The sequence below is a fragment of the Harmonia axyridis genome, chromosome 1 (assembly GCF_914767665.1).
Source record: "Harmonia axyridis chromosome 1, icHarAxyr1.1, whole genome shotgun sequence".
NCBI classification, from domain to species: domain Eukaryota; kingdom Metazoa; phylum Arthropoda; class Insecta; order Coleoptera; family Coccinellidae; genus Harmonia; species Harmonia axyridis.
Window position 1 is genome coordinate 39,675,492 of NC_059501.1, and position 27,396 is coordinate 39,702,887.

Genomic DNA, 27,396 nt, shown 5'->3' on the forward strand with positions numbered 1-27,396 from the left:
GATGATAAAACTGCAAAAATGTTTAAGAGGTGAAGCCAAGCTTGCAGTATCAGGAATGATGACCTCCCCAGACAACATTGATTTAGTTTTGAGGACACTCGAAATGAGATTTGGTAGACCTGACCAAATCATCGAGGGGCTCATCACGAAGGTGAGAAATCTTTCACCAATTAGAGAAAACAACATGGACACTTTGATTCACCTCTCCAATCATGTTTGCTGTCTCGTGGCTACGATCAAATCATTGGACCATTTTGAACACCTCCAAAATCCGCAAATAATACGAGAATTGGTTCAGAAACTTCCTTATTCGTTGAAACTCCAATGGGGAGAAGAAATTATGCGAAAAAAGGAAACGACAAATCTGAACGACTTTTCTATCTGGATTAATGAAAAGGCAACTGCAGCGTGTTTTGTCAATAGTTCCAATAGTTTCAAGATAGAAACAAAACCAAAACTTCAGTTCTCTTCAAGACGACAAGAAACTACTTTGATTTCGACAGATATGAAAAATCATGACGAGAAATGTAAATATTGTGCAGTAAAAGGACACAAAATAGAAAATTGTTCGAAAATGTCCTCTGACGACGTTGATACAAGATGGGCGGTTATTACAAAACAGAAACTTTGTTTTTCATGTCTCCGACGTAATCACCAGACCATGAAATGCAGAGAAAGACGACAGTGTAACATCAATGGTTGTAAGCGTTCCCATCATCAGCTGCTTCATAAAGATACTCAAAGATCAATCGAAGATACTGATACCCATTCAACACAGACAGAATTTGAAAACAATGAGAACGTGCTTGCAGTTGGACATGAAGAAGGCAATGTTTTGTTGAGGATGGTGAAAGTGAAGTTGTATGGAAACAACACTGTTTTGGAGACCGTAGCTTTATGTGACGAAGCTTCTTCTGTGACTCTCGTAGACAAGTCGATAGCTAACAGATTGGGACTGAATGGCACACCTCAACCGCTTTGCATCCAATGGACTAACAATTTAGCCTCTCGCCATGAAGATTCAAGTTGTTTAAATCTTGATATATCGGGAGTATTCGACGGAGCTAAGATTTTCAGTATGAAAAATGTCAGAACAGTAGAAAATTTAGCTCTCCCCATTCAAGAGATTCGAAAATCCGATTGGGAAAGGTATTCTTATTTGTCAGGAATTCCCTTCCACGAAATAGGAGAACGCCCTATGATTTTATTGGGTCAAGACAATGTACGCCTCACTGTAGCCAGAAAAGTCATTCAAAGCACCGAAAATCTTCCCATTGCAACAAAAACCAATCTGGGTTGGATACTTCACGGAGGAAACTGTATCAGACAAGAAAAACAGGTATATTCCTTCCACATCTGCAGTTCTGGAATGTCCGACGATTCACTCCATGAAATGGTGAAACATTCTTTTACCACAGATGCCTTTGGAGTAGTTCCAATGAAAACGAACGTGAATAAAGCAGAACAGAGAGCTATGGAGATAATGAAAAATACAATCAGACGTGTAGGAAACAGATTCGAGATTGGGCTGCTGTGGAAGGAAGACAACATCCATCTCCCAGAGAGCAAAACAATTGCCATTCAGCGACTGAGATGCGTGGAGAAACAAATACAGAAGGATAGGGAATTTGGGAAGCGATACTCTGAGAAAATAAGAAGCTACGTCGAGAAAGGATATGCAAGAAAGTTGACTCCTGCAGAATCCAATGAAGAAGGTCCTCGATGCTGGTATTTGCCGCATTTCGGAGTAATTAACCCCAATAAGCCAAAGAAACTTCGTTTAGTCTTTGATGCCGCCTCAAAATCGAACGGAACCAGTCTGAATGATAATTTACTATCTGGCCCAGACTTGCTACAATCATTGGTGGAGGTATTGATTAAATTTCGACAAAGGAGAATTGGATTCTGCAGTGATGTCAGAGAAATGTTCCATCAAGTTATGGTAAGAAAGGAAGACCAAAGCTCCCAGAGGTTTTTATGGCGAGATGGGGATTCGAATCGACAATGGGACGTTTATGAAATGCAAGTTATGACCTTTGGTGCCACTTGCTCCCCAACCTGTGCCCAGTTCGTAAAAAATGTGAATGCTGAGGAGTTATCCAGCCAGAAAAATGTTATCGATGCTATAACAAAAAAACATTATGTAGACGACTATCTTGACTGTACCGATTCTGTAGAAGAAGCCTTGGAAACAATCTCCGAAGTGTCACGGGTTCAAAAATCAGGAGGATTTGAGCTTGTCAACTGGATATGCAATTCGGGAGAAGTCATAGAAAAACTGTCATCAGACGATTCAGTATTCAAGGACTTCTGTGTGGATTCGAATTCGACAATGCAAAGAGTACTTGGTCTTTCTTGGGATTCAAAATTGGATCTATTTTGTTTCAGAATTTCAAAATTCGAAGATAAATTTAGAGATAGTAGACCAACCAAGCGACAAATTCTGAAGACGGTAATGTCAATATTCGACCCTTTAGGACTCATTGTGAATTTCACAATAAAAGGACGTATTCTCATACAAGACATATGGCGATCTGGGATTGGATGGGACGATAGTATAGACGAGGACCTATATCACACGTGGAAACTTTGGCAAAGCGATTTGAGACAAATAGAAAACATTTCCATCCCAAGATGTTATTCTGTGAATATTCCTGAAGCCAATAAGATAGAACTGCACGTCTTTTGCGACGCTAGCAAGAAAGCATACGCAGTAGCATCATATCTACGAGTTTTGTCTAAAGACGAAATAGATGTAACTCTTGTTATGGCCCGAGCGAGAGTAGCTCCAACAAAACCCATTTCTATTCCACGTTTGGAGTTGCAGGCTGCGGTGATGGGAAGCAGGCTCGCAACTCCAAACGTGGAATAGAAATGGGTTTTGTTGGAGCTACTCTCGCTCGGGCCATAACAAGAGTTACATCTATTTCGTCTTTAGACAAAACTCGTAGATATGATGCTACTGCGTATGCTTTCTTGCTAGCGTCGCAAAAGACGTGCAGTTCTATCTTATTGGCTTCAGGAATATTCACAGAATAACATCTTGGGATGGAAATGTTTTCTATTTGTCTCAAATCGCTTTGCCAAAGTTTCCACTACTGCTCCAAAAGTATCATGAAAATTTCGCTCACCAAGGAGTGGAAGCCGTTTTAAATGATGTAAGGCAACGCTTCTGGATAATTGATGGAAGAAGTGCGGTGAAGTCGGCGTTCAAGAGATGTCAGAAATGCAGAATCACCAAATCAAAACCAATTATTCCAAAAATGGGACAGCTTCCTGTAGCACGTTTGACACCAAATATCCGACCATTCACGTTCACAGGAATGGACTATTTTGGACCGTTATTGGTTTCCATAGGACGACGAAGAGAGAAGAGATGGGGAGTGATTTTTACCTGCCTCACTATAAGAGCTGTCCACCTCGAGGTAGCGCATTCACTCACCACAGATTCAGCTATTTTAGCTATTCGTAGAATGATAGCTAGAAGAGGACAGCCAAAAGAGATATATTCCGACAATGGAACGAATTTTCGGGGTGCAGCAGAAGAGCTGAAGAGAGCACTCGGAGATATTGACCAGGCAAGAATCACTGACACCTTCACACAGGAAGGTATCGACTGGAAATTTTTGCCACCAGCGTCACCACATATGGGTGGTGTCTGGGAACGCATGGTGCAGTCCGTTAAAAAAGCATTCTACACCATTTTGAATGGACAAGTTCTTAAAGATGAACTTATGCTGACAATATTTGCCGAGTGTGAAAATATCATAAATACGAGACCATTAACAAAGGTTTCAACAGACCCAAATGATTTAGAGTCCCTGACCCCAAAACATTTTTTACTAGGATCACCTAATTATATCACTGATTTTTCAAAAATGAAAGACTTCAGGAAAGAGTGGGTCAAGTCACAGAAAATAGTCGATTGTTTTTGGAAACGGTGGACCAAAGAATACCTGCCTAGTTTAACTAAAAGAACAAAATGGAATAATGACGGAAAGCAGCTGAATATCAATGACATAGTCATCATTGTTGAAGAAAATTGTCCAAGAAGACAGTGGAAGTTAGGAAGAGTAGAGACACTTTATCCAGGCCGTGATGGACGAGTTCGAGTAGTGGGTGTCAGAACTAGTAACGGAGTATTCAAGCGCCCGGTTGCAAAGTTGTGCAGAATCGAGATGGAAGATGGCTAGAGTGAGAGAAGCTGAAACTTCTTCACGGAGGGGAGAAAATGTTGCTCTTCACTCTGTACAATATGTATTATTTCATATAGTTAGATCAGAGTCAGTGTTTTTGACATAAAATAGTTTTTGACATAAGTTTTTTTTGGAAGTAGTTTGTCAATTCAATTGTGAAGAATATTTGTCGAATTAAAGTTAAAATTGAACACAACTACAGACATTATTTGATAAAAAGACGACGTAACAAATACCAACGGCTTTTATCAAAGAAAAATTGCCTCACAACCCAGAAGAAAAATGTTGATCATGTTTGAAGGTTATTTTATATTACCAAGAAGCCACATATGTACATTTTTATCACATTTCGAATGAAGTAAATATTGAAAAAAAAATTATACCAATGAAAAAAAATATCTATCTAAGGAACAATATTTTTTCAGAAACTATCATCAATTACCAAAAATATAATAAAATACTTTTTATTATCCTGATTGTTTTGGCAGCCTACTCAAGTATTTGTACACAAAAAAATGGCAATCTGACTGAATTTAGTTCAATAAAGAGTGATACGATTTTCGGGAACTGATTACATATTTCTTTTGCAAAATAAATGATGAAATATTTCAATTTATAATTTTTCAAGGTTGGTCTCTATAAATGATTATTTTTCAATACAACTGAATTTGCTATCTTATAAAGCGATGATCATTTAGAAATTTCAGACTTATATGGAATATATGAATATTTTTCTAATTGATTTTCCAACCGGAATATTCATTCCAATTCAGAATTTTCAACATTTTTAGTGAGATATATTGGACGAAATTAATATTTTTTATGGAGGAATGATGTCGATACCTCAATGAATGGGTATATGGCACTCATAAAAAAATATCGAGAAAAATGTCCCCTTTTTAATAAAAGTTGAGAATGTTTAAATTTTAAGTTCTTCTTGAATATAAATGATTCCAATATAAATTTGTTCACAATATGTGTAAGATATTTTCAATCGATAGTTGGAATCATTATTCAATATCTTTTATATTTGTTCATAACAGAAAGTATGATAACATTGTAAATCAAGTCAGAAGACTCTGGAATTATTCTAGATTATTGATTAACATAATCTGAATTATGTAGTCACACTAGAGTTTGGCAAACCCGGAGAAATCCAAACTTATACTATTTGGTCACAAACTATCAAACATGTCACCAGGGATAAATATGCTCCAACAGAATATAAAACCAACACAACATGTTAAGTACCTAGGAATTACTCTTGATAATAAAATAAACTTCAAAGCACATTCCTACAAGAAAAAGAAAGAAATAATTGCTAGATCAAAGCACTTTAGGTCACTCACATACAAAAATCGTCGCATAAACACCGAAACAGCCTCTAAGATATACAGGGTGTCCCGTGAAGACCACGTCAAACCTAGGGGGAATGTAGATCAAAGGATAACCCACCTGCTATGACAAAATTCCCATTATAAAAGTCTTACCGTTTTCGAGATATTTTTTTTTGAAAATAATTAATTTTAGCCCCTTTCAATAGTTCTGCCCTTACGGTTGCAACAATTTTACATCTTTCTGGTTAATTTTTTCAGTAAAATATTGCTGAAGAATGATTTTAACGTTTACATCGAAAACATCCTCCGAAAATTTTAAAGGGGGGCTATGAGAAATATTTTTATTGAAAATTTTGGTAGTGGATAATTTTGTTCATGAAGTTTAGCCCATCGTAGTGGAAAAAAAATGTACCGAGCTACTGCTGCACATTACACCAATAAATTGTCTATTTTATAGTGAGTTCAAAGAGGTATCACACAAGTCATTTGTATTCAAAAATATTCAAAAATTCTAAGAAAAAAGATATGGCTGCTTTTATCCAAATGGGTACGTTTCTGACAAAATCAAGTTTGTCAATTCTGTTAAGAAATCTTCGATGTTGCATTACTTAGTGAACAATAGCAATTGTTTACGTGCGAAAATATTACTCGCATAATTATTCACCTCAACGAAGTTCAATTTTGCCGGCAAATTTTGGAAAACATCATGCAGATCCAGATTTTTAATAAGATCATTTGGAGCGACGAGGATGGGTACATGAAGACCTGAATCCTCTGGACTTTTAATATTGGGGCTGCCTAAAAGACAAAGTATACGCAACAACCATACGTGATGAAGCCGAATTGCGGATGCCTTCTCTCAATTCGGCATCATCACGTATGGGTGTTGCGTATACTTTATCTTGTAGGGAGCCCCAATATTAAAAGTCCAGAGGATTTAGGTCTTCATGTACCCATCCTTGGTACAGGAAGACTCGTCACTCCAAATAATAAAATTCCATAGGATTTAGGTCAGGTGAACGAGGAGGTCACAAAATTTCCCCTTCTCTTCCAATCCACCGGTGGGGATAAGTACTATGCAAATGTGCGGTAACTTCGAGTCAGTAATGTGCTGGGCATCCATCATGTTGAAACCACAGACTACGTCGCAGCGCCAGTGGCATATCTTCCAATAAAATAATAGTTTGTGTTCAGTGATGGCGGCAGTTCGATCGGGCCCAAAATTGCACCATTAAATATTCCAGTCCATAAATTGATCTTGAATCGATATTGTGATCTATCTTCTCTCACTTCGTGTGGATTTATGATATTCCAGCTATGCAAATTGTGGAGATTCATGTACCCATCCTTGGTATAGTAAGACTCGTCGCTCCAAATGATCTTATTAAAGATCTGGATCAGCATGATGTTTTCCAAAATTTGCCGGCAAAATTGAATTTCGTTGAGGTGAACAATTATGCGAGTAATATTTTCGCACGTAAACAATTGCTATTGTTCACTAAGTAATGCAACATCGAAGATTTCTTAACAGAATTGACAAACTTGATTTTGTCAGAAACGTACCCATTTGGATAAAAACAGCCATATCTTTTTTCTTTGAATAACAAATGACTTGTGTGATACCTCTTTGAAATCACTATAAAATAGACAATTTATTGGTGTAATGTGCAGCAGTAGCTCGGTACATTTTTTTTCCACTACGATGGGCTAAATTTCATGAACAAAATTATCCACTACCAAAATTTTCAATAAAAATATTTCTCATAGCCCCCCTTTGAAATTTTTGGAGGATGTTTTTAATGTAAACGTTAAAATCATTCTTCAGTATTATTTTACTGAAAAAATTAACCAGAAAGATGTAAAATTGTACCAACCGTAAGGGCAGAACTATTGAAAGGGGCAAAAATTAATTATTTTCAAAAAAAAAAAATATCTCGAAAACGGTAAGACTTTTATAATGGGAATTTTGTCATAGCAGGTGGGTTATCCTTTGATCTACATTCTCCTTCGGATTGACGTGGTCTTTACGGGACACCCTGTATAAGACTATATGTAGACCAATGCTTGAATATGGACATCTTTTGTATAGCAACGCTAGAAGACCCACCCTGAACAACATCGAAGTGGCAGAACGCAGTAGTTTGAGAACTTTGAGCAAGATACGTCATCCAGAAAACCCACTCTATAACCCACCCAACACCCTACTGTATGAAAAAACTAAGATAGATCCAATATTGAGTAGATTCAGATCATTAGGGAAAAAAATTTGTAAACAACCCCCACAACCTACAAATACTACAATGCAGTACGATACAAAAAAATGATAGCAGACAACACAGACGAAAGTACCCAACTAAACCACTAATGGATGTAATAAAGGACCTCTCAGAAACACTGTAGCTATCAAAACATTGAAATACCTTTTTTGTGTAAACACATACATTTCTTCTTTTTTTTTTTTTTAGTCAAACAGCATATCTTAGTTATTTTACTATCCGTAATATTGTACAAAATGTAATTCACACGGGCAGAAAGACGCAAGTCGTTAGCCATTTGCTAAGCAATAAATATACTTTCTCTCTCTCTCTCTCTCTAGAGTTTGGAAATTTTCTTTGAATAAATACGTTTGAAAAATATAAAAAAAAACTTTTTATATTACACATCGGACAGATGCTACTTGACTACAGTTCTTTTTTAAGTACAAAAAGTATCACTAAAATTGTAAATAAAATTAAATAAATACATATTTACTTTACATGAGTGCCAGAGTGAGAAGGCGTGCAGTTGATACCCCAGAAAAAGTATTCTCTTGATCAAATTCGTCAGATATCCCTCATAATACTGGCAGATTCATGCTGAAGTACAGCAGACAGGAAATCGAATGCCATTCATTGCAATTTTACTGTCGAAGCCACGACCGGAGGAAGTCGATGAAAAAATATCGTAAACGCAGAATAGAATTAATTTACATGAAACCTAGTGGGAGATCATCAGGTAGGTATCGAGCAAGATGATAATTGAGACTCCGGTTACGTTGCGACCAGCGCTTGTAATTTTCTATAATTTGAATAGTCTGCATCGGCGATTTCCATTGAGTTGAAGAGGAAATTGTGCATCACTTCCCATTCACTATTAACATCCTGTCAAGGAGTTCGCGTTTAGGAAAAATACACGTTCGTTGAGGTAGGAGAAATCATCATGCGATGCAATTGCGTACAAATAATTCTTCAGAACATTCAAAAGTACATCAATCAAACGAGGTTGGATTGATAGCGAACGGGTTTGTTTTCGATAGTATACAATAATTAAAGGTTTTTCTAATGATAGGTTTCATTTTGATTACAATAAACGAGTATATTTTAAGAGAAATCAATGGATGTTTATTTCATATTAAAGGGAAAGGTATTCCATTTACTATGGAAAATTAAATCAGCCAAATCTACTACGCCTACGCTCACAGCACACTTTTCTTTTTATAAAATTTTCCATGATCAATTCGCACATTTTTCGGCTACATGTCGTCAAGAATTGCACAAATTCAAACTTTGAAGCCTTCAATCGGTTGTGGAGCATTGGCATAGTCCTTATCTTCTAAGGGACTCCAAAAAAAAGTCTGAAGGTGTTAAATCAAAAGATCTCGATGGCCAATTGTGATCAGTGATCACTTTCTCGAGATATAATACGGCCGGGAAAATTTTCTAGCTTTCTTGGGATTGTTTCGTTGCTTGTGTGATACGCTGTCTTGTTGAAAATAAACGTCGTCTACATCAATATCTTTCCATTTGAGCCATAAAAATTATTTAAAACATCAAATCAAGGAAACTACTGACATCTATGACATGACATCCATATTGAAGATAGCAAAAGTGTTGCCCATCTACAAGAAAGGAGATAAGAGTAACCCGGAAAATTATCGTCGAATTTCTATACTGCCCGCCATTTCAAAAATTTTTAAAGAAATTGTGAAAAGAAAATTCTTACAGTATTTTGAAGAGAATAGAATCCTCGGCGACCAACAGCATCGCTATCGAAACTGTATATCGACAACAACAATGCTTTTGGAGCTTATAAAGATCATTATTTCAGCAATGGATCAACAATAGGTATGTGAGATTGTGTCTTGCGATCTAACAAAAGCACTCGAGAGTATAAGCAATGAATTACTGATTGAGAAACTCCGTCTGTATGGCCTGGATGGACCACCATTGTTCTTGATAATGTTATTCCTTGCCGACAAACAACAGCAAGTTCAATGGCAAAATAAAAAATTTCAGATGAAAAAGGTAAACTTTGGGATTCCTCAGGGGTCATCTTGAGGCCCATATTGTTTTTAATTTTTGTGAATGACTTAGAAATAACTGAAGGTAATATCTTTATTTTTTGGATTACACTACTTTTTGCTGATGTCACCACGTTATTCCTCAGGGCGTCAAATTTGAGATATCTACAGCAGTTAAAAGAGGAAGTATCGATAGAAGCTAGAAATTGTTTCAGATACAATTTTCTTTCGATAAATGAAACCAAAACACATTTACTATTTTAAAGGGTAAGAAAGAGAACACAATCAAACTATTGGGAGTAACTTTGGACGGAGCTCTATTATAAGAACCACACACAGAGACCATGAAGAAAAAACTGACAGTGATCTATTGGTTCACTGAAAAAAAGGAAAATTCGGAAAATCCTCAATCTCAAGCAAACTGATAGCTGTAGAGAGGCGTTCAGAAAACTGATAATACTTATCATTCCAGCGATTTATGTAAGTATTGGAGGGTGCCACCTATACGAGGTCTGGCTATATACATATTCCTAGTGAAGACCCTCTTTAGAAAGCTTCTCCAAGCCAAGTTCAATGTATATGCATGAACACAACTACTCAGTACACCTGCCACAATGTAGGCTTGTTTTTAAACGTTCTTAATCGAATCCAACGCTCTATTTTTTCGGCACAATATCTGTAATTTTCGAAGTTACAGCCGGGAATGGTCTCAGACGATAAGGTTCAACTTAGTGGTTTGAAATTTTCAGGTTTCGGATCTCGAATGTCAAGGTTGAGTTTGTTGAAGGGTGTAATTTGATTAGGGGTTCCGTAAATATGACCGCTCGAAACTTTATTACTCTGTTAATTTCAAAACTATTGCTTTGATCGAGATAAAGATTCCAGCTCCGTGTGTTTGGATGCACATGGTGATCACATAAAAAGAATCGTAGAAAAACCAAAAAGAATATAGGAACAAGGAGTTCATAGGCTTGGCCTAAACTCTTTACCTTGTAATAATAATAATAAAAAAAAATTACAACATTTTTTTTCTGATCACGATTGATATGAAAGAAAATTTCAAGGTTTGTACAAAATTTCGTATTGATCGCGTTATCAGAATCCTAACAATTTCAAGAAAATTATAAAGAAGAAATGAAGAAAGTAATGCCGTGAACTCGGAAGATCACAGAAATCAATTGATCTTAAGGGCGCAATCGGCGCATAAATGGATGAGTACTCACAAGCTCCTGATTTAGTGTATTCCTCATTTCATTTCAATAGGTTTTCGCTCCACATCTCGAAAGTGGACCTCATTAGCACGCATATAACATTATTTATATGTGATTTGAAGTTTCTTGTATCTACCTATACTGGGTGTTCCTTGAAGACATGCAGATATTAAGGAGAAAAAAAACTTGATATGAACGAATACGGAACGTTCTTACATTTATGTATGTTTTGAAAAAAAATTTTGTTTATAACCACTGTGCTACTCTATGAAATTTGCAACACATTTTCAATTCTTTAAGATGCGATTTCTGGAATACAAATGTTATTGAATTTATCAGTGGCTTCCGTATGGATTTTGTATCGAATATTTCTAGACAATAGAAGTATACGCCACTGCTTTCTCCTAATATGAAATTATTATTCATTTCTTAGCTTATTTGATTATTTTATTTCAACCAACGCATGGTTTTCGCTGAGATAAATAAACGGTTTGCTTAGTGTCAAATTGCTAAAAGTCTGATGAAGTGAAGTAGGACTGAAAGAATTTAAGAGATCAAGTTAGTTCAAAAATGAAGGAGAATTCTAAAATTATAAATTTTCAATACATAAATCCGAGCATAAATCTAGCTATCTTGGAGAGAGTAACGTTTTTACAAACGTGAATGTTAAAAGAATGTATGTTGACCTGAAGTAAGTATTTTTAGAGATGAATATTTTAGAGTAAGTTGTTAGAGTTCAAAGCCATATTTGATTTGTATTAAATCGCTGAAGTTTTTTACTATTCCTTTTTTTTTGAAATATCAGCGAATAATGTGAAATTAAATGAATGCGGAAATGACGGCTATGTATAACATATATGGCCCTGCAGATGGTAATGCGGCAGAAGTACACCTACTGGTAGACGTGAGTAAACAACGACTTCTGGACGGAACCATCTGATTCACTACCCAAAGAATAGCTGAGTGTGTTAATCTTAAAGTCAAAACAGGCAACCATTCACTCCAGCATATATCATGATGTAGGTACTGAAACAATACCTAGCGAAGATGATCTCTGGGAATTGCTTCATTAGATCATGATGCGTCCCAGGGTTCCTTCCGCTCTGATGGACTGGTAGGAACCCCATGAGGCATAAGGCACGAGACCAGGTCCAAATTAAGATGAATTTGGCCTACCTATGACTTCAAGACCTCGACGTTTGGCAACAGAGAAATATGAATTTGAAGTCATGCTGCTGTAAGAAAGTCCTCCTCCGAACAGTCCATGTTCAGCTCAATTCCACATTGCCCCGATGAAAAGTATGGAGAAATAATGAAGACCATGTAAAGACTACCGTGCCTTGAACGCTGGGACTGTCCCCGTGGGACATATTCAAGGCTACGCTTCAATAAAAATTGCATCCTTATAAAATTGTGATTTTGCAAGAACTGAGTAGAATAAATTACGAAGTCAATAATTCAATGTTGGACGCCATGAGGATATTTCATGCCTTAATGCAATCCTGAAATGGGTTGAATAGCAAAGGGAAGCCTCGTGAAAAAAATCAGGTACATTAATGATGGGTTTTATCGTGGTGATTTGCTGGATCAAATCATTTCTGTGTTCAATTTCACTTAATTTTTGACACTTCCATAGGTTTCAAACAACCATCAACGAGTTGATCGCTCAATCAAAGTTTTATGAGACCTGTCGTAAATCAATTTTCTCATATAGTAGTGTATAGTAAAATCAAAGTCATTAGAATTGAAAGAAGCCAAAATATTTCGATTATACAAGGGTTGTCCAAGATTCCACCCATTCATTTGGGGCCAGAGAATTTATTGCCTTACAATACTTTCAAAAAAATCCCGGTATTTGTCGGATCGTGTCTGGAACCAGAATGTGTCGATTTGGTTGTTTCTATTGGCTAAAATAGTCCACGTTGCACCGGATATCGATTCGGTTATTTTCATTGGCTGTGACTAAGCGTGTCTATCATTTCTTTATTATCTTTCTCATGATTCGCATTATCGATCCGTAGGGGAATTAATGAAATGAGGATTTTTTTTTGAATTATTTGGTTTACTTGGTTCAGGTTCATTGTGTGAATGATTTTTTTTTTATTTGGATAAATAGTCCAGTAAACAAATACAAAAAAGGAGATCTGCTGGAAAAAATTTCCGAACTTCTACAGGTTGTTCGAGGGTGTTGTAGGATGACTGTCAAGTTATCCAACACGAGGACCCTGTGCTAACTTGAGGAGGGCCGGAGAACCTCAACATTTTCAGACTTATCAGTTTTTTGCTCATAACCTCTATTTTGTTTTCACAAACTTTTTTGTAAACATAATATTAATTGAGATACCGACGATCAAAATTATAGTCCAGTAGACAAAGCAAAAAAAGTGGGATCTGCTGGAAACATTTTTGAACTTAATGAAACTTCTACAGATTGTTCGGGGGTGTTGTGGGATGACTCTTTCGAGTTATCCAGCACGAGGACCTTGTACTAACTTGAGGAGATCCTAAGAACCCCAAAATTTTTCTGTTTTCTACAATCATTATTTTCAATTAATTATTGGTTATTATTTATTGATTTTATCCAGTTTATCTGATTATTAAGGTTCAAAATGATTATGGATTGATAGGAATTTACAGTAAGGTGGTAAAATACCACGATAACATTGAACTATCTACTCTTCACATAAACATAGGCTTTTATATCGATAATCATGAGAAATTACTATAATTACCATAGAATGGCTGGTAATTGATAGTTAGAGGGTCAAATCCTTTGTTTTTTGCTGATTTTCGACATTTTGAGAAAATTCCTTTAATTTGGATTGGCTGCATCTCAGTGGCGGCCGCTCAGAGGAGGCAGAGGAGGCCGGGCCTCCCCAAATTTTACCGCATTATAATTCTTAGTTCAAGTCCAACTATATTATGTTAACCTAAATCAATAGAATATTCAAATTTTTGGATACTTTTTACCCCAATATTTCATCATATTTATACATTCTCCGCAACAGACTTCAAAACTGAGAAGATTGCCCATCGCTGCACCGTACTACAGGCATGCGATGCGCTAAAGAATACAGCAGACTCCAGACGCGGGTCGCGGAGGCCCAATTCCTCTCTAGTCGCGTTTGTCGTGAACGTAGAATTTCAAATTTCTCCCGATACGAAGCTCCCGGCCACTCTAAATTCGAGCTGGATATCACGTGCCGGAGGCCCTGTCTCCGTTGACCGAAAGCGCCCGAACATGATCCACGGCGATTAACGATGGGTCAGCTGTTTCTGTTTATTAGCGCTAGAATTAGGGAAAGCTAAAGATAGGTTAGGACTTTTTATTCCTTTCGGCGTGTTGTTTGTGGTTTCGTGTTAGGATTGTTCGGCAAAGTTTGTAGGTAAGGAAGGCTATTCAGATATATTTTATCGAGAAAAATGGAAACGGAAACGTCGGAAACTAGAAATGAAAATGATAGTGTCAGTAGGGAACTCAGAGTTACTGAAGATATCGTAGATTTTATTTTGATTAAAAAGTTCAGCCAAATGCCTTACGATGACAAAATTTTCATTACCAAAACTATAAAAACACCTCAGCCTGCTATGCAAAATTTAATTGTCAATTCCAGGCATAATCGTTCGTTCTGCGTCCAATTGTACAATAAATGCGAGTGGCTGACCGGAAGTACAGTTCGGCCTCCTCTGAATGAAAGCTCACGAGCCGCCACTGCTGCATCTCGGTTTAGAGAAAAGTTTCTGGAGACAACATTATAGAGAATTCAATTATCTACAACTTTGAAAATGAATGTTTTGGTCGAAAACTGGTGAAGTTAAAAGTTATAAGCAAAAACCGAAAAAAGGTCCGAAAATGTTTGGGTTCTTCGGCCCTCCTCAAGTTAGCACAGGGTCCTCGTGTTTGATAACTTGACAGAGTCAACCTGTAGAAGTCAAGTTATCCAACACAAGCAGTGTTGGATGACTTGACAAAGTCATCCCACATTACCCCTGAACTACCTGTAGAAGTTTTATCAAGTTGGGAATTTTTTTCCAGCAGACCCCACCTTTTTTGCTTTGTCTACTGGACTATTATTTTGAACGACTGCATCTAAAATAATATTGGGTTTACAAAAAAATTTGCGAATACAAAATTTTAGAGAATTTAATGCTCTACAACTATGAAGATTAGTTACATTAGGTTGGAAGTTATGAGCAAAAAACCGAAAAAAGTCCGAAAATGTTGAGGTTCATCGGCCCTCCTCAAGTTAGCACAGGGTCCTCGTGTTGGATAACTTGAGAAAGTCATGTAGACAGAGTCAACCTGTAGAAGTTTCATTAAGTTCGGAATTTTTTGCAGGTAAAAGGTATATATCTACTGGACTAAAAGTATATTCAAATTTCAAAGTAACTTAAAGTAGGCCAGAATATTTCTAATATATACGTGTTTTCCAAATTCCCAGAAAAAGGCCTTAAGGAGCTGGAAATGTATAGTCTTACGAGTCTTTTTGAATAAATACCAGTGTGCTAGTCTATCGTCTATCGAAATAGTATGTTTCTATTTGGTCATTTGCATTGCTCGAAATAGTACATGTGCCACCTCCTGGTAATTTGATCGCTCTTATTAGTGGGACTTGTGGTCATCTTCCACATCTCATCAATGGAACTAGTTTGGGGAGTTATTAAGAGCCGTATAACAAAATTTAAACACCGATCAAGGATTCTACAGTAATCCAGAAAAAGAGAGAGGTTTCAATGATTTTAAAGATAGCGTTTAGCAAAATTCTGTGGCACATATTAATAAAACTGAACATTTTGCGATCAAATCTAATCCTTCTGTTCCACTTTAAAATTACTAAGAAACGATCATTTAAAAAGTTTCAGGTTCCTGAAGGTCAATTCTGTATGAGCATGAAATTTAGGTATATAGTTGAAGAGCTCTATACACCTACCTTTGCAGGAAACACAAGGAACTCCACCACCTAGTACCCTCCAAAAGAAAAGGCTACCGGAATCGAGGTCGTCCGCAGACCAGGCAGTATATACAGAATGGTCAGCACAACAATTCTCTTTGTCGCTCTTCTCGTACAGTATTTCAGTGCATCTACCGGTGGTTGACATCGTGGACCAGCAAGTTCCCGCTGTAATAGATTCAGAAATAATGATTGTGAAGCAAAAATAATAGTTTTTGATTAAATATGTGCATGAAAGGATTATTTGTTTCACTAGGCAGCGACTGCCGCGGCTGATAGTTCATAGCTGAGCGCCGAGCGTAGCGAGTCTAGGAATTCAGCCAAGGCAATCAATCTACTTTGCTGCAGAGTTAAACATATAATTTTTTCTTCGTTTGTTTATAATAATATATGTAGGATATTATATCATTACAATTCCCTCAATCCTTTTATTTTTTCCTGTAGTGATTAATTAAACCAAATTTGATAGAAATCGCAATTGTTGGAAAGGTTGGTGGTTATGTGAATGTATATGTCCTTGATAATTATAGTTTGACAACTTATGAAATATCTGATATTTTTTCGGAGAAATATCGGATATATTTATATTATGGACTGTGATAGCGACTTAGAACTACTTACTCCTCCAGAAATAAGGAAGGTGGCAAAAATATTGATTGTCAGAAAATGTAGAAGTTCAATTGGCATTGAGAATAATCACTTTGTTGCCTAGGCAGGAAAGTAGTTACGTGGCTGACAAGGCAGGAAAAGTAATATTCTGCTTATAATTATGTGTCTGCAAAATCAATATTTGCTGTCAATCGAAGAAAAAGTGTTTATTGCACGCGACGGCACTTCCCAACTACTGCATACAATATTCACCTCTTTCGCGTACATGTAGTACTGATACTTAGTTTTACTATAGCTGCTTCAAATACTGATTTTGTTTTCTTCAATCTTCAGGTGATGGAACTCGATTCAACTCAAATGACAGTTATTCCATTGCCTCGTTCTCCGAATCAATAGCTCTAGTATTTCGTCACAATCTGTAAATAATGCTATTCGAAAATGTGTTTTCCAGTTGACTTCAAAACTACAGATTAGATCGAAATGTAACTTTTCATTTGGATATAGAATGACAATTTGAAGCATTATCATGTTGATCGCTTAACCAGAATCAAAGAAAGTTCAAAAATACAAAATTTTGAGCTGATCGAAATTCATGATGAAGTTTGGAAAAGAAATACCACAAAATTCCTCTGGAGTTATACAAGGATAACTTGATCGCTTAGTTGAAAGCCCTACTGAAATCGTTGAACTGAGTGAATTTATGCCCATATCCATTGAATCTCTGATATCTATTGAAACCAAAGAAGAAGTATGTATGGCTTCGATGTAAAATACCTTCACATTTCAAAATATGATTATATAAATTTTCTAATAGAATCTCGATCATATAAGGAGAAATGCTAATGAAAACAGGAAATTAAAGTGAACAGAATATCCCGAGCTAATTGACTGGAAACATAAAATCAACAAGAAGCATTTGCTTACTAAATTCCGATATCATTTATCGATCCATTGGCTTATGAATTATGATGCATTCCCCATTGAAATGGCGACTCTATGGAAAAGTGGTAGGCCGTGTTGTTGAACTGCTTCAGACGTTAAGTGTTGTGTTAGTTTTTTAATGTTTGATTTTTAGACAGATTCCACAAATTCTTTTTCTTCTGAAGACATACCAATAGCATTTGAATTATATGGTGAAATGATCCATGGAAATTGAATGTTACAGTAAAAAAGCAGGACCTTTTACGTATTTTGATATGACCAATTGAACATCTAAGAGGAAGGAAGAAAGAAGACGATTATTGAACATTTCGAAAAAATACTATAGACTATTTCGGGCCTGAGACTTCATCCACTTGAAAAATTATCCTTGAGTTACTTCCAACTTTCTTTTCATATAATTTCAATAAAATACATCCTTTAAAATTTGTTCTGGCCTTTTCCTCTTATTGCCGATACTGCAAACATAAAGCGGAAAAAAGCAAAAAACAAATCAACAAAACCAAACGCTCATTAAGAAGAACAACCAAAATGAAAAAGAAAGAAAACCTCTATGAAGGGAGGAAATAGGTATTCTCAATACTTGAAAATTCATATAACAGGTGTTTTTTTTCGAGGTATATAACTTCAAGTTGGCATTACTGTTCAAGATGGCAACCGATTTAACAGCTGTCAAGTGATTTATTATCAGTTTGGTTTGGCAATTCATCATGAATAGACTCACTCCTGAACAACGCTTGCAAATAGTGCAATTTCAATTTGAAAATAATGGTTCTGTGCGGAATACGTATCGCGCACTACGTCCATTAGTGATGAAGCGCACTTCTGGTTGAATGGCTACGTCAACAAACAAAACTGCCGCATTTGGAGTGAAGCTAATCCTCAAGTATATGTCAAAACACCGTTACATCCAGAAAAACTGACTGGTGCGCTTTATCGGCTGGTGGAATCATTGGTCCGTACTTCTTCAAAAACGATGATGGCCAGAACATTACAGTCAATGGTGATCGGTATAGAGCCATAATTACTAACTTTTTCATTCCTGAATTGAACAACCATGATGTCCAGGAGCTGTGGTTCCAATAAGACGGCGCAACATGTCACACAGCTCGTGCCACAATCGATTTATTGAAAGACACGTTTGGTGACCGCCTAATTTCACGTTTTGGACCTGTGAATTGGCCTCCAAGATCTTGTGATTTAACACCGCTAGACTACTTTCTGTGGGGCTATGTAAAGTCATTGATCTATGCGGATAAGCCACAAACCCTTGACCATTTGGAAGACAACATTCGCCGTGTTATTGCCGATATACGGCCACAAATGTCGGAAAAAGTCATCGAAAAAAAAAAAATAATGCCACAAGATTATCTTGCGGATAAATAAAATTCATGTCAATCGAATGATCCATCGTTGTTTTATTGGAATTTAAAGTTCTATAGCTCTAAAAAAAACACCCTTTACATATAAGAAACTGTCGAACTTAAAGCTTCGACAAAAAGAATTGCACGATTAATCGAACCAAGAAATATCTTAAAGTTGATGGTTGTTAGGAATCAGGATTTAAAGTTTCACATACTTTGGGTGCATTATCTTGATCAATTCAAATTTATGATTTCTATTATACTTTGAAGGGCTGAGTATTTCATTATCTAGATAAGTGTATGTGGGGATTGATAAGACATTATAATAGGCATCCCTTCACTATTTACTAGAAAAATGTTTATTTGAAGAAAAAAAGTTCAGAGTTATTTAAATTTCCGATTGAAATGTTGTTATTATCTCAGGACCTAATAGGCTTTCCAGCCTTCCCATACTTACATTTCGGTATTATATCATTAATGAAAGTACCTACTACGTTCTCCATTTGGCCATATTAACTAAATCCCAGAAATTTTTGTGTAGGGCATCGATATTTATATTATGTGTGCACTTCAGTTCGCACTTATCAGTGCATGCATTTTTAAAAAGCGACTGAATTTTTGTTTCTTAATTTTAGACAGCGATTCAATATGATTCAATTATGTTTTGCAACTTTTCTTAATTCAATCTATTTCCAATTTGTAAGATTTCTTGAGCACTTATGATCTCATTAAAGCGTTGCTTTTTCAATTTTTGAACATTTAGAACCGAACAAGCTATCGCTACTACCAGAACTGGTAAAGGCGGAATTCAAAGTGTCAAATAAGAAACATTTCTTCTGTCAAACATTCCGTATAGAAGGAAGAAAAGCTCATCATCATTCCAGTATGTCTCTTTCATCTGAAAAATTGGATAAGATATTGATAGACAGCTTTCCTCTTACAGATCTTCATAACCTCAGTTGAATTTCTTGGGATTTTATTGGTCCTGTCTCTATAGGTTGTGAAGTATTTCGAAGAATATAGTTATGTGCTGATTCCGGATATAAAAGGTCAATTGTTACGAACTCAGCTACTTCTTTGGCCAATCCTTGAAACTGGGGATTCAGTTATTAAGACTCATAGGACGTGCTGCAAAGAGAATTTTTTAATATACCCAAAATACCTAGTGCGACCATTTTTAGTATTTTACATCGATTTTCTGCAAATCCTTGACGGATTGGAATATTCAAATTGGTTCTTTGGTGAATTTCGTATTGAGTTACACTATCGAGATACGTGACGAGCATATATGAATAAAATGAAATTCCATGAATTCACTGAAAAACCCAAATGTGTCAAAGAGACATATTTTTGGAAAATATTCCAAGAAAGTTGCACAAAACAACGGAGCTATTTGGGCGGAAAGATTTTCCGTTGTTCTATTGGATGCCAATAAGAACAAACTAGTAATATGTCATAGCGATTCACGTTACAACAAAATAATAAACGCTATATGATAACTACTATCCATCCAAGCTGTGACTGGATAAAATCACGAGGATCATATTTCAAGGAGGACCATAAAAATTGAATTGATCGATATTTGATGTAGGTCATTTTGTGATATGCAGATACATTTCTCCGTTTGTGTGGTTTTAAAATTATCGCTTTACTTGATTAGCTCTAATTTTAGCAATCTTACGTGTTGGCGCGAATTGACGACACATACTATTGCCGCCTGATAACGAATTTGATTCGTGAACCACATCAAAAAATTTGTATATATTGTCTGAACATTATCTTGGAATTGGAAATCTTTGAAGTTGTTATAATATAATTCGTCGAAAAAGACCAGACATGAGACAAATGAATATATGGGTATTGCACCACTTCATCGAGATTCTGGACGAAAACTCAACAAAACTGATTGTACAACCCCTGTATTTTACGGTGTGACCGAGACAACTTTTTTCCCAAAAAGTCGACTTAAAGACACTTGTTCACAGACAATAGAAAGTATATGTAAATAGTATATTATTTCATAAGGAGGTGAAGTGTTACTTTTCATGGTGAGCCTGTGTTTACCCGCCGAAAGTAGTGAGGTGGCAATTGAAGGCAAGCCATGAAAAGACATTTTTCCTTCGAATAAAATATGTTATTTTTTTTCAAACGTGTTGAAATTCATTAAAATCTGGCGATCCACCTTTGAATAAGATTTATATTAACAATCGTTATAATTAATTGATCAATGGAAAATTTGCCTAGTTATGGTTGTCATGCTATAGTAATGTTGATAGACATCAAGTTTAATAGTTGATAGTTATCATTGCTAGGCTACACTTTTCCCTCCGGCGCGGCGGATGAAAAAGTAATTTATCGTTGGCATAGCAACACTTTGTCCTCTAGCGGAGGAAAAGTAGAACTTTTCGATGATCTTGTCAGTCAAAATATGACGTTGTTTTGAACGTTTAAAAAAAAAAGAATTTTACGGATGGTCGAATCTTGAATTTTTCAATACACACAGATAAATACTATATATTTCATCAATCAGTTTCCGGTTAGTAACTTGATAAATATTAATGGGAAAATTTTTCGACATTCAACTGCAGATCTTCTGCGAGTTTTCCTAATGTATTCAATCCTTCAAAACCAAAAGCTCTTATCCACGAAATATCTTCGTTGCATAACTCCATATCGAATAAACTAGGCTCATCTTCATATTAATGGGATTCGAATCCAAAAACTATCGCATCCCCAACAAAACTCGTGAATAATTCATGAATTTTCAAACATTCCTCGCTGACGGAATTCCAAAGTTTTATTTCAGATACAAAACACTTACCTAACTTTAAATTCTGCGAGATATTTCCTCATTCTTATTCATGGGAAATTCACTTCTTTTTCGTCATCCCATTTTCTATTTCAATTCATTTTGGATATTATCAGCTAGAGGACTGAAAAACTTTCGTACCTTTATTTTTCCATTTATCTTATAGAAGTTTCATCAAATAAAAATCTCATTCAGAAATATCATTTTTTTTTGTCTTCTTGGTGGTGATATTATGCATATAATTATATATTGGCAGATATTAAAGGAATTTGTTACGAGTATTCACTTTTGGTCGTAGATGGCTGTTTTCCGTTGAATAGTGTGAATTCCCTTGCGCAAATGTCAAATTCCTGGAACTTTAATATTTTGTGCTCTTGAGGTCCGATTCTGATGAAATTCGGTATAACTTTTCATATTAGTTCTACATGGTGCCATGTGCACTCATCTAAATGAGCAAATGAGAAATATCTTGAGACGAGAAATTATTGCGCCACATTCGGTTCTTCGAAAAGATCAGTTTATCATTTCGTCACAATTTCTGTAATTCTCGAATTTTGAGACGGAAATGGTCAAAATAGCTGTTGACGAATCCGTCCTCAAATTCCATTCTATGAGCCCATCCATCCAACCGTATATACCTATGATAACTTTCGACACTTGATGAAAGTTTCTCCTCCTGAGCCAATGTTGGATTCGTTAATGGGCAAAATCCGAGTAGGATAGCCGTTTTAAATTTTATTATTTTGTTATTCTCCACCAAAATAATTCTCTCAAAAATTGAGCCCGCAAATGTGCCATTCATTTTTTTCTAACTTTTCTAGAGGTTCTGAGATCCTCTCACACCCGATACATATAAGTTCTGCATAACATATGTTAAAACCGGCAGAAATCCAATTGATCATTTACAATTGGGAGTTTGTGTTTTTGAGCTGAAGATATTTCCAAAAACACCAAGAGATCTAAACAACGGAAAAATGACATTTTTTCAGACAGTTTTCAGATTTAAAATTCGCATCAAAACTCGTAGAAGTGTCATGACGTCGCTAGTGATGTCAAACTGTAGTAGCGGACCTTGAAACATTATTATTAACATGGGGAACGGAAATCGCCTTGTAACTGATGCATTTGTTTTGATGCCAACATTTGTCATTCCTTGTCTGACCCGACACTATAGCAGTAGCGTATCATAATTTTATTAATTTCGAAATTATCAATTCATGCTCAAAAATAGTTTACAATGTGATTTATTCATGAAAATTCAATGTTTTTCTCAGTTTAATGATTTAGCTATCGTGTAGTTATGAAAAAAGGATCCCTGATAAAGCATTCAACAATCAAATCAGGATTCTTTACACCTATGGCTCGCACACACAATCGGTTAGCTCGATTGTGATTGGTGACACTAAACTTCCATCTGTCTTGTATTCGGGATCGAACACAAATGTTTACTTTCCGTTCCTTTTTCAGATTTTTTATTCTAAGTTTGATTCTTTCTATAGTATTTTAGTATATCTATATCTATAGTATTTTAGATATCTTAATCCTATCAATAGACATGAATGAAACTTTTGATGCCATTCATTGCCTTAAATTATTGAAATTGGGCATATATTTTCAAAAAGGTTGTTTTTTAATGAGTTACATGACAAATTTTGTCGGTGAGTTAATAAATCCCCCTGTATATAATGTGATTTATGAATGAGAATATCTTTCGAATCGTAATATTTTCAAAAGAGCAAATTTAGTCAGGTCAATATTTACCTACTCACAATGGTGGGTGTGAAATAAGTAATTGTTTCTAGCAGATTTCGGTTGTCCAGACATGAAAAAAAAAACAATTTTGCCAACAGAAGTGTGAATTGAAAACGATTACTGACGTTGAATTTCCACAAAAACCAGTAACGAAAAAAACCTGAATGCACTCAAGGTAAACAGAATGCGAATAATTGTTGCGATTTTTTACGATCCCATAATTCGGCGAATATTTCGCAGTTTATATGCTTTTCGGGGCATAAATATTGACCGAAAGACGGGCAAATTTACTCATCTATATAATTTTATAGCTTTTGGCAGACGTGTAATTAATTGAACCAACATTCGAAGAATCCGACATTTATTTTCATCCTGAGGGTTTCATGCATTGGGAAAAAAGGTACAAATCCAAAGAAAAATTGGGAGTAATAAAAAATGTTTTAATTATTTAGCTTTCAAGTCAACCAATATGAAAGAAAGCTTTGTCAACAATTTTATCTCGAAAAGTCATTTTATACCAATCTGAAGAACTTTGGTTTTATATTTTTCTGCCAGTCTCTGATGATGATTTGATTCGATGAAATGTTTTTAGGGTATTCGGATTGGGTGATGAGGCATTCCATAGAAATAGGATGTGAATGTCAGTGGGCAAGGCTCACGTACACACATGAAAGGACCCCGCACGTTTAGTATGGGAAATGGCTTTCCGTGAATTTGGCTGAATTTTTGATATGTTGTAGTTCTTGATGAACTGATCAGAAAAGTCCCTAGCCACAAAGCTCAAAAATGGACAGTTTTCGAGATATGGAGCTTTGAAAATGGATTTTTTGCAATTTTCGGGGTTTTTGCTCATCAATCGGGGAGCTCTCATTTCTGGTTTTGATGGAATTTGGATGTTCGGCGGCCAGAACCCGACTGAGAAATGATCTTCCTTGGTTATATTAGGCACCGCCATCGATAATTTTTTATACACTGCTCCACATTGGCTATGAAATGAGATACAAAATCCAAGATCTTCCATACATCTTTTCATGCCACAAGATGACGCCAGAATAATTCACATGACCGAGAAACGACATAAAAAAAAAAATTATTTTCAAGAATTCGTGGGTTAATATCAGAAGTTCCGTTCATAGTTAGCTTCCAACACTTAGATTTCTATATTCTACCCGTATAGTACTATATTGCATCAAAACTGCAGACATTTTTACGGATTCGTTTGTCTTTGAGATGCTATCATCAATTTCGAGACATTCTGAGGAAAATGTCTTGGCACCCCATTGTCAGATTATCGAGATTTGTGAGAAACAAATCAGATATCATATGTGAATGACATCAATAGTGATCACAATTGTTATCCCTGAGGATATATGATTATGATTTTCCCATTTTCCCCCATTACAGCTCGCGATGCCTGGTTATGAAGATTTCGGCTAACATATTTGATATTATTGGACATCAGATATATGAGGATTCAGTTATTATGTTCTCTCTTGAGAAAATCTCACAATATGTCGTTTCTCGGTCATGTGAATTATTCTGGCGTCATCTTGTGGCATGAAAAGATGTATGGAAGATCTTGGATTTTGTATCTCATTTCATAGCCAATGTGGAGCAGTGTATAAAAAATTATCGATGGCGGTGCCTAATATAACCAAGGAAGATCATTTCTCAGTCGGGTTCTGGTCGCCAAACATCCAAATTCCATCAAAACCAGAAATGAGAGCTCGCCGATTGATGAGAAAAACCCCGAAAATTGCAAAAAACCCCTTTTCAAAGCTCCAAATCTCGAAAACTGTCCATTTTTGAGCTTTGTGGCTCAGGACTTTTCTGGTCAGTTCATCAAGAACTACAACATATCAAAAATTCAGCCAAATTCACGGAAAGCCATTTCCCATACTAAACGTGCGGGGTCCTTTCCAAGACCAAAATATCTGGCGTTATTATCATCGAACTACCTCATAATGCATAGGTTTGAGTTGATTGTTTTTTCGAAACCACGGAGAAGAAAAATATCGAAAATCCGGGAAAACCCGTAATTTTTTATTGACAGCAGATCTGACAGAGTATAAGTATCACGAAATTTCAAGCTTCTTGCCAATTTCATATAAATCACGTAACCAGAAACAGAAAATCCAAGCATATCAAGCTCAAGATCGAAGCTAACCAATATATTAGGTAATAACAGCAGATCCGACTAAGTTGAAATTTAATGAGTTTTTTTAGAATAACTTGCCGAATGTTCTTATCGAATTTCAGGAAGATGACATCATCAGAACCCCCATCTGTCAGTGCCAAGCCAGTGCTTTTCTGATAGTTATGGAATTTAAAAATTACACTGCGGTTAAACTTTATAATAGACTACCCCAAGAATTTAAAACGCTTCCATTCACTCAATTTAAAGGGAAGGTGAAAAATTTGTTACTCAAGGAAACAATTTACGACTTGAGGTAATTTTTATCTTGAAATGTTATGAAATAGTTCAAAGTTTGTATAAAATACGTCCTATGTTATATACATATTTGAACATTTTTGCTGTTGTGACTTACCATGTAATATTTATTTATTTATTTATTAAACGGCAAGCCAATTTACAATTAAACAGAAAGATACAAAGTAAAATACACGTGCACACATTAATGTAATCATAGGATGAAAAAAAAAACCAAAAACAACAATTATAGCCTTCCAACAGCTCTTCTAAAGGAAGCCAAGGGTGAATCAAACAGCTCAAGTTTGTTGCTGTGAGCGTTTGCTGATCTCATTGCCTTATTGAGAGACTCATTTTGTCCATAGTTTGTTCTGCAGAAAGGAATCTTGAATGATCTTGATGGAGCATTTTTATGCTTGTATCTCTACATGCCATAAATAAATAGTAAATAGTAAAATAGTAAAAGATTGAGAATATTATTTCGATTTCGGAATTACTAAACCAAACTAAACCGAATCATGAAGTATGTTATGTTCAACAGAATTAGCGGGAAAATAGTAGTGCAGAATATAATAATAAAATAGGGAGATATGAGCACAACAATATTCAATTGAAAAACATTAAAATATTAGGAATTATCAACCTTCACGATGGGAAAAGTCACCATAAGAATGAAAGAAATCTTTGATTTCACATCAAATGCTCAATGAGCAAAAGTTGATGGATTGTTGCTTTTGATAATGAAAACAAAAAAATGTTTAAGATTATTTTTGAAAATATTTGCACTGGAAATTGAATTTCCACAGGAAGATTTGGTCCAAGAGAAGAAAAACTTTTGCTTCTATTACTTTGGCAGGCATCTTCAGCGGTTTCTAGGAAGACTTTCGATTTTTCCGAACTGAATGTCGATTCTATCCTTATGCGGTATTTATATTTTTTCCGCAGGAAGGGTCGAAGCTTTGTTGTTCATCGCCTCCACTTCCGACAGGTTTAGTTGTAGTAAGATATATTGCAGGCGCTATGCTGTTTACTCCTTTTGTTGATGTTATTTGAATGTTCGTTTAATTCATAAAGGACCCTACTTGATCAAAGCAATCTTATATGAATATTATAATTTTGACATCATTGTGCTAAAACCTTTTTTTTCTTTTTGTTATATCTACTTTCTTGTGTAGAAATACAGTTTCAACTAACAAAATATTAAAACTAACCAAAAGAAACATTGATTATCCATAACTTTACAAAGTGAATAAACAGTTATGAAATTGAATAACTGAAGCAACATTGAAAGAAAAAGTTTCTCTTGTTAGATGTACAGAGATAGCAATCTCAACAGGTAGTCATACATTCTTTCTTTTACTATCCTATGAAATAAAAATGCAAATCAAGATTTACAATTGAAATAATTAGAATTCTTCTTCCAGTTGATGTTGACTCTAACCAATACTTGATTACTTTGGAATATAAAATTCTAATGAGTCTACTTGATGGAAGCAATCTAATATAATTCTCGAAAT

General features: G+C 35.6%; 1 protein-coding gene across 2 annotated transcripts in view; it reads right to left on the reverse strand.

Annotated features, from left to right (window-relative positions):
* Positions 1–27,396, reverse strand: part of LOC123671367 (follistatin) — a 118,843-nt gene that overhangs the window by 13,578 nt on the left and 77,869 nt on the right. For both annotated transcript variants that reach the window (XM_045605159.1, XM_045605160.1), the window contains exon 3: positions 15,955–16,143. In XM_045605159.1, the coding sequence (XP_045461115.1) occupies positions 15,955–16,143 (189 nt within the window). The remainder of the gene's footprint in view (positions 1–15,954; positions 16,144–27,396) is intronic.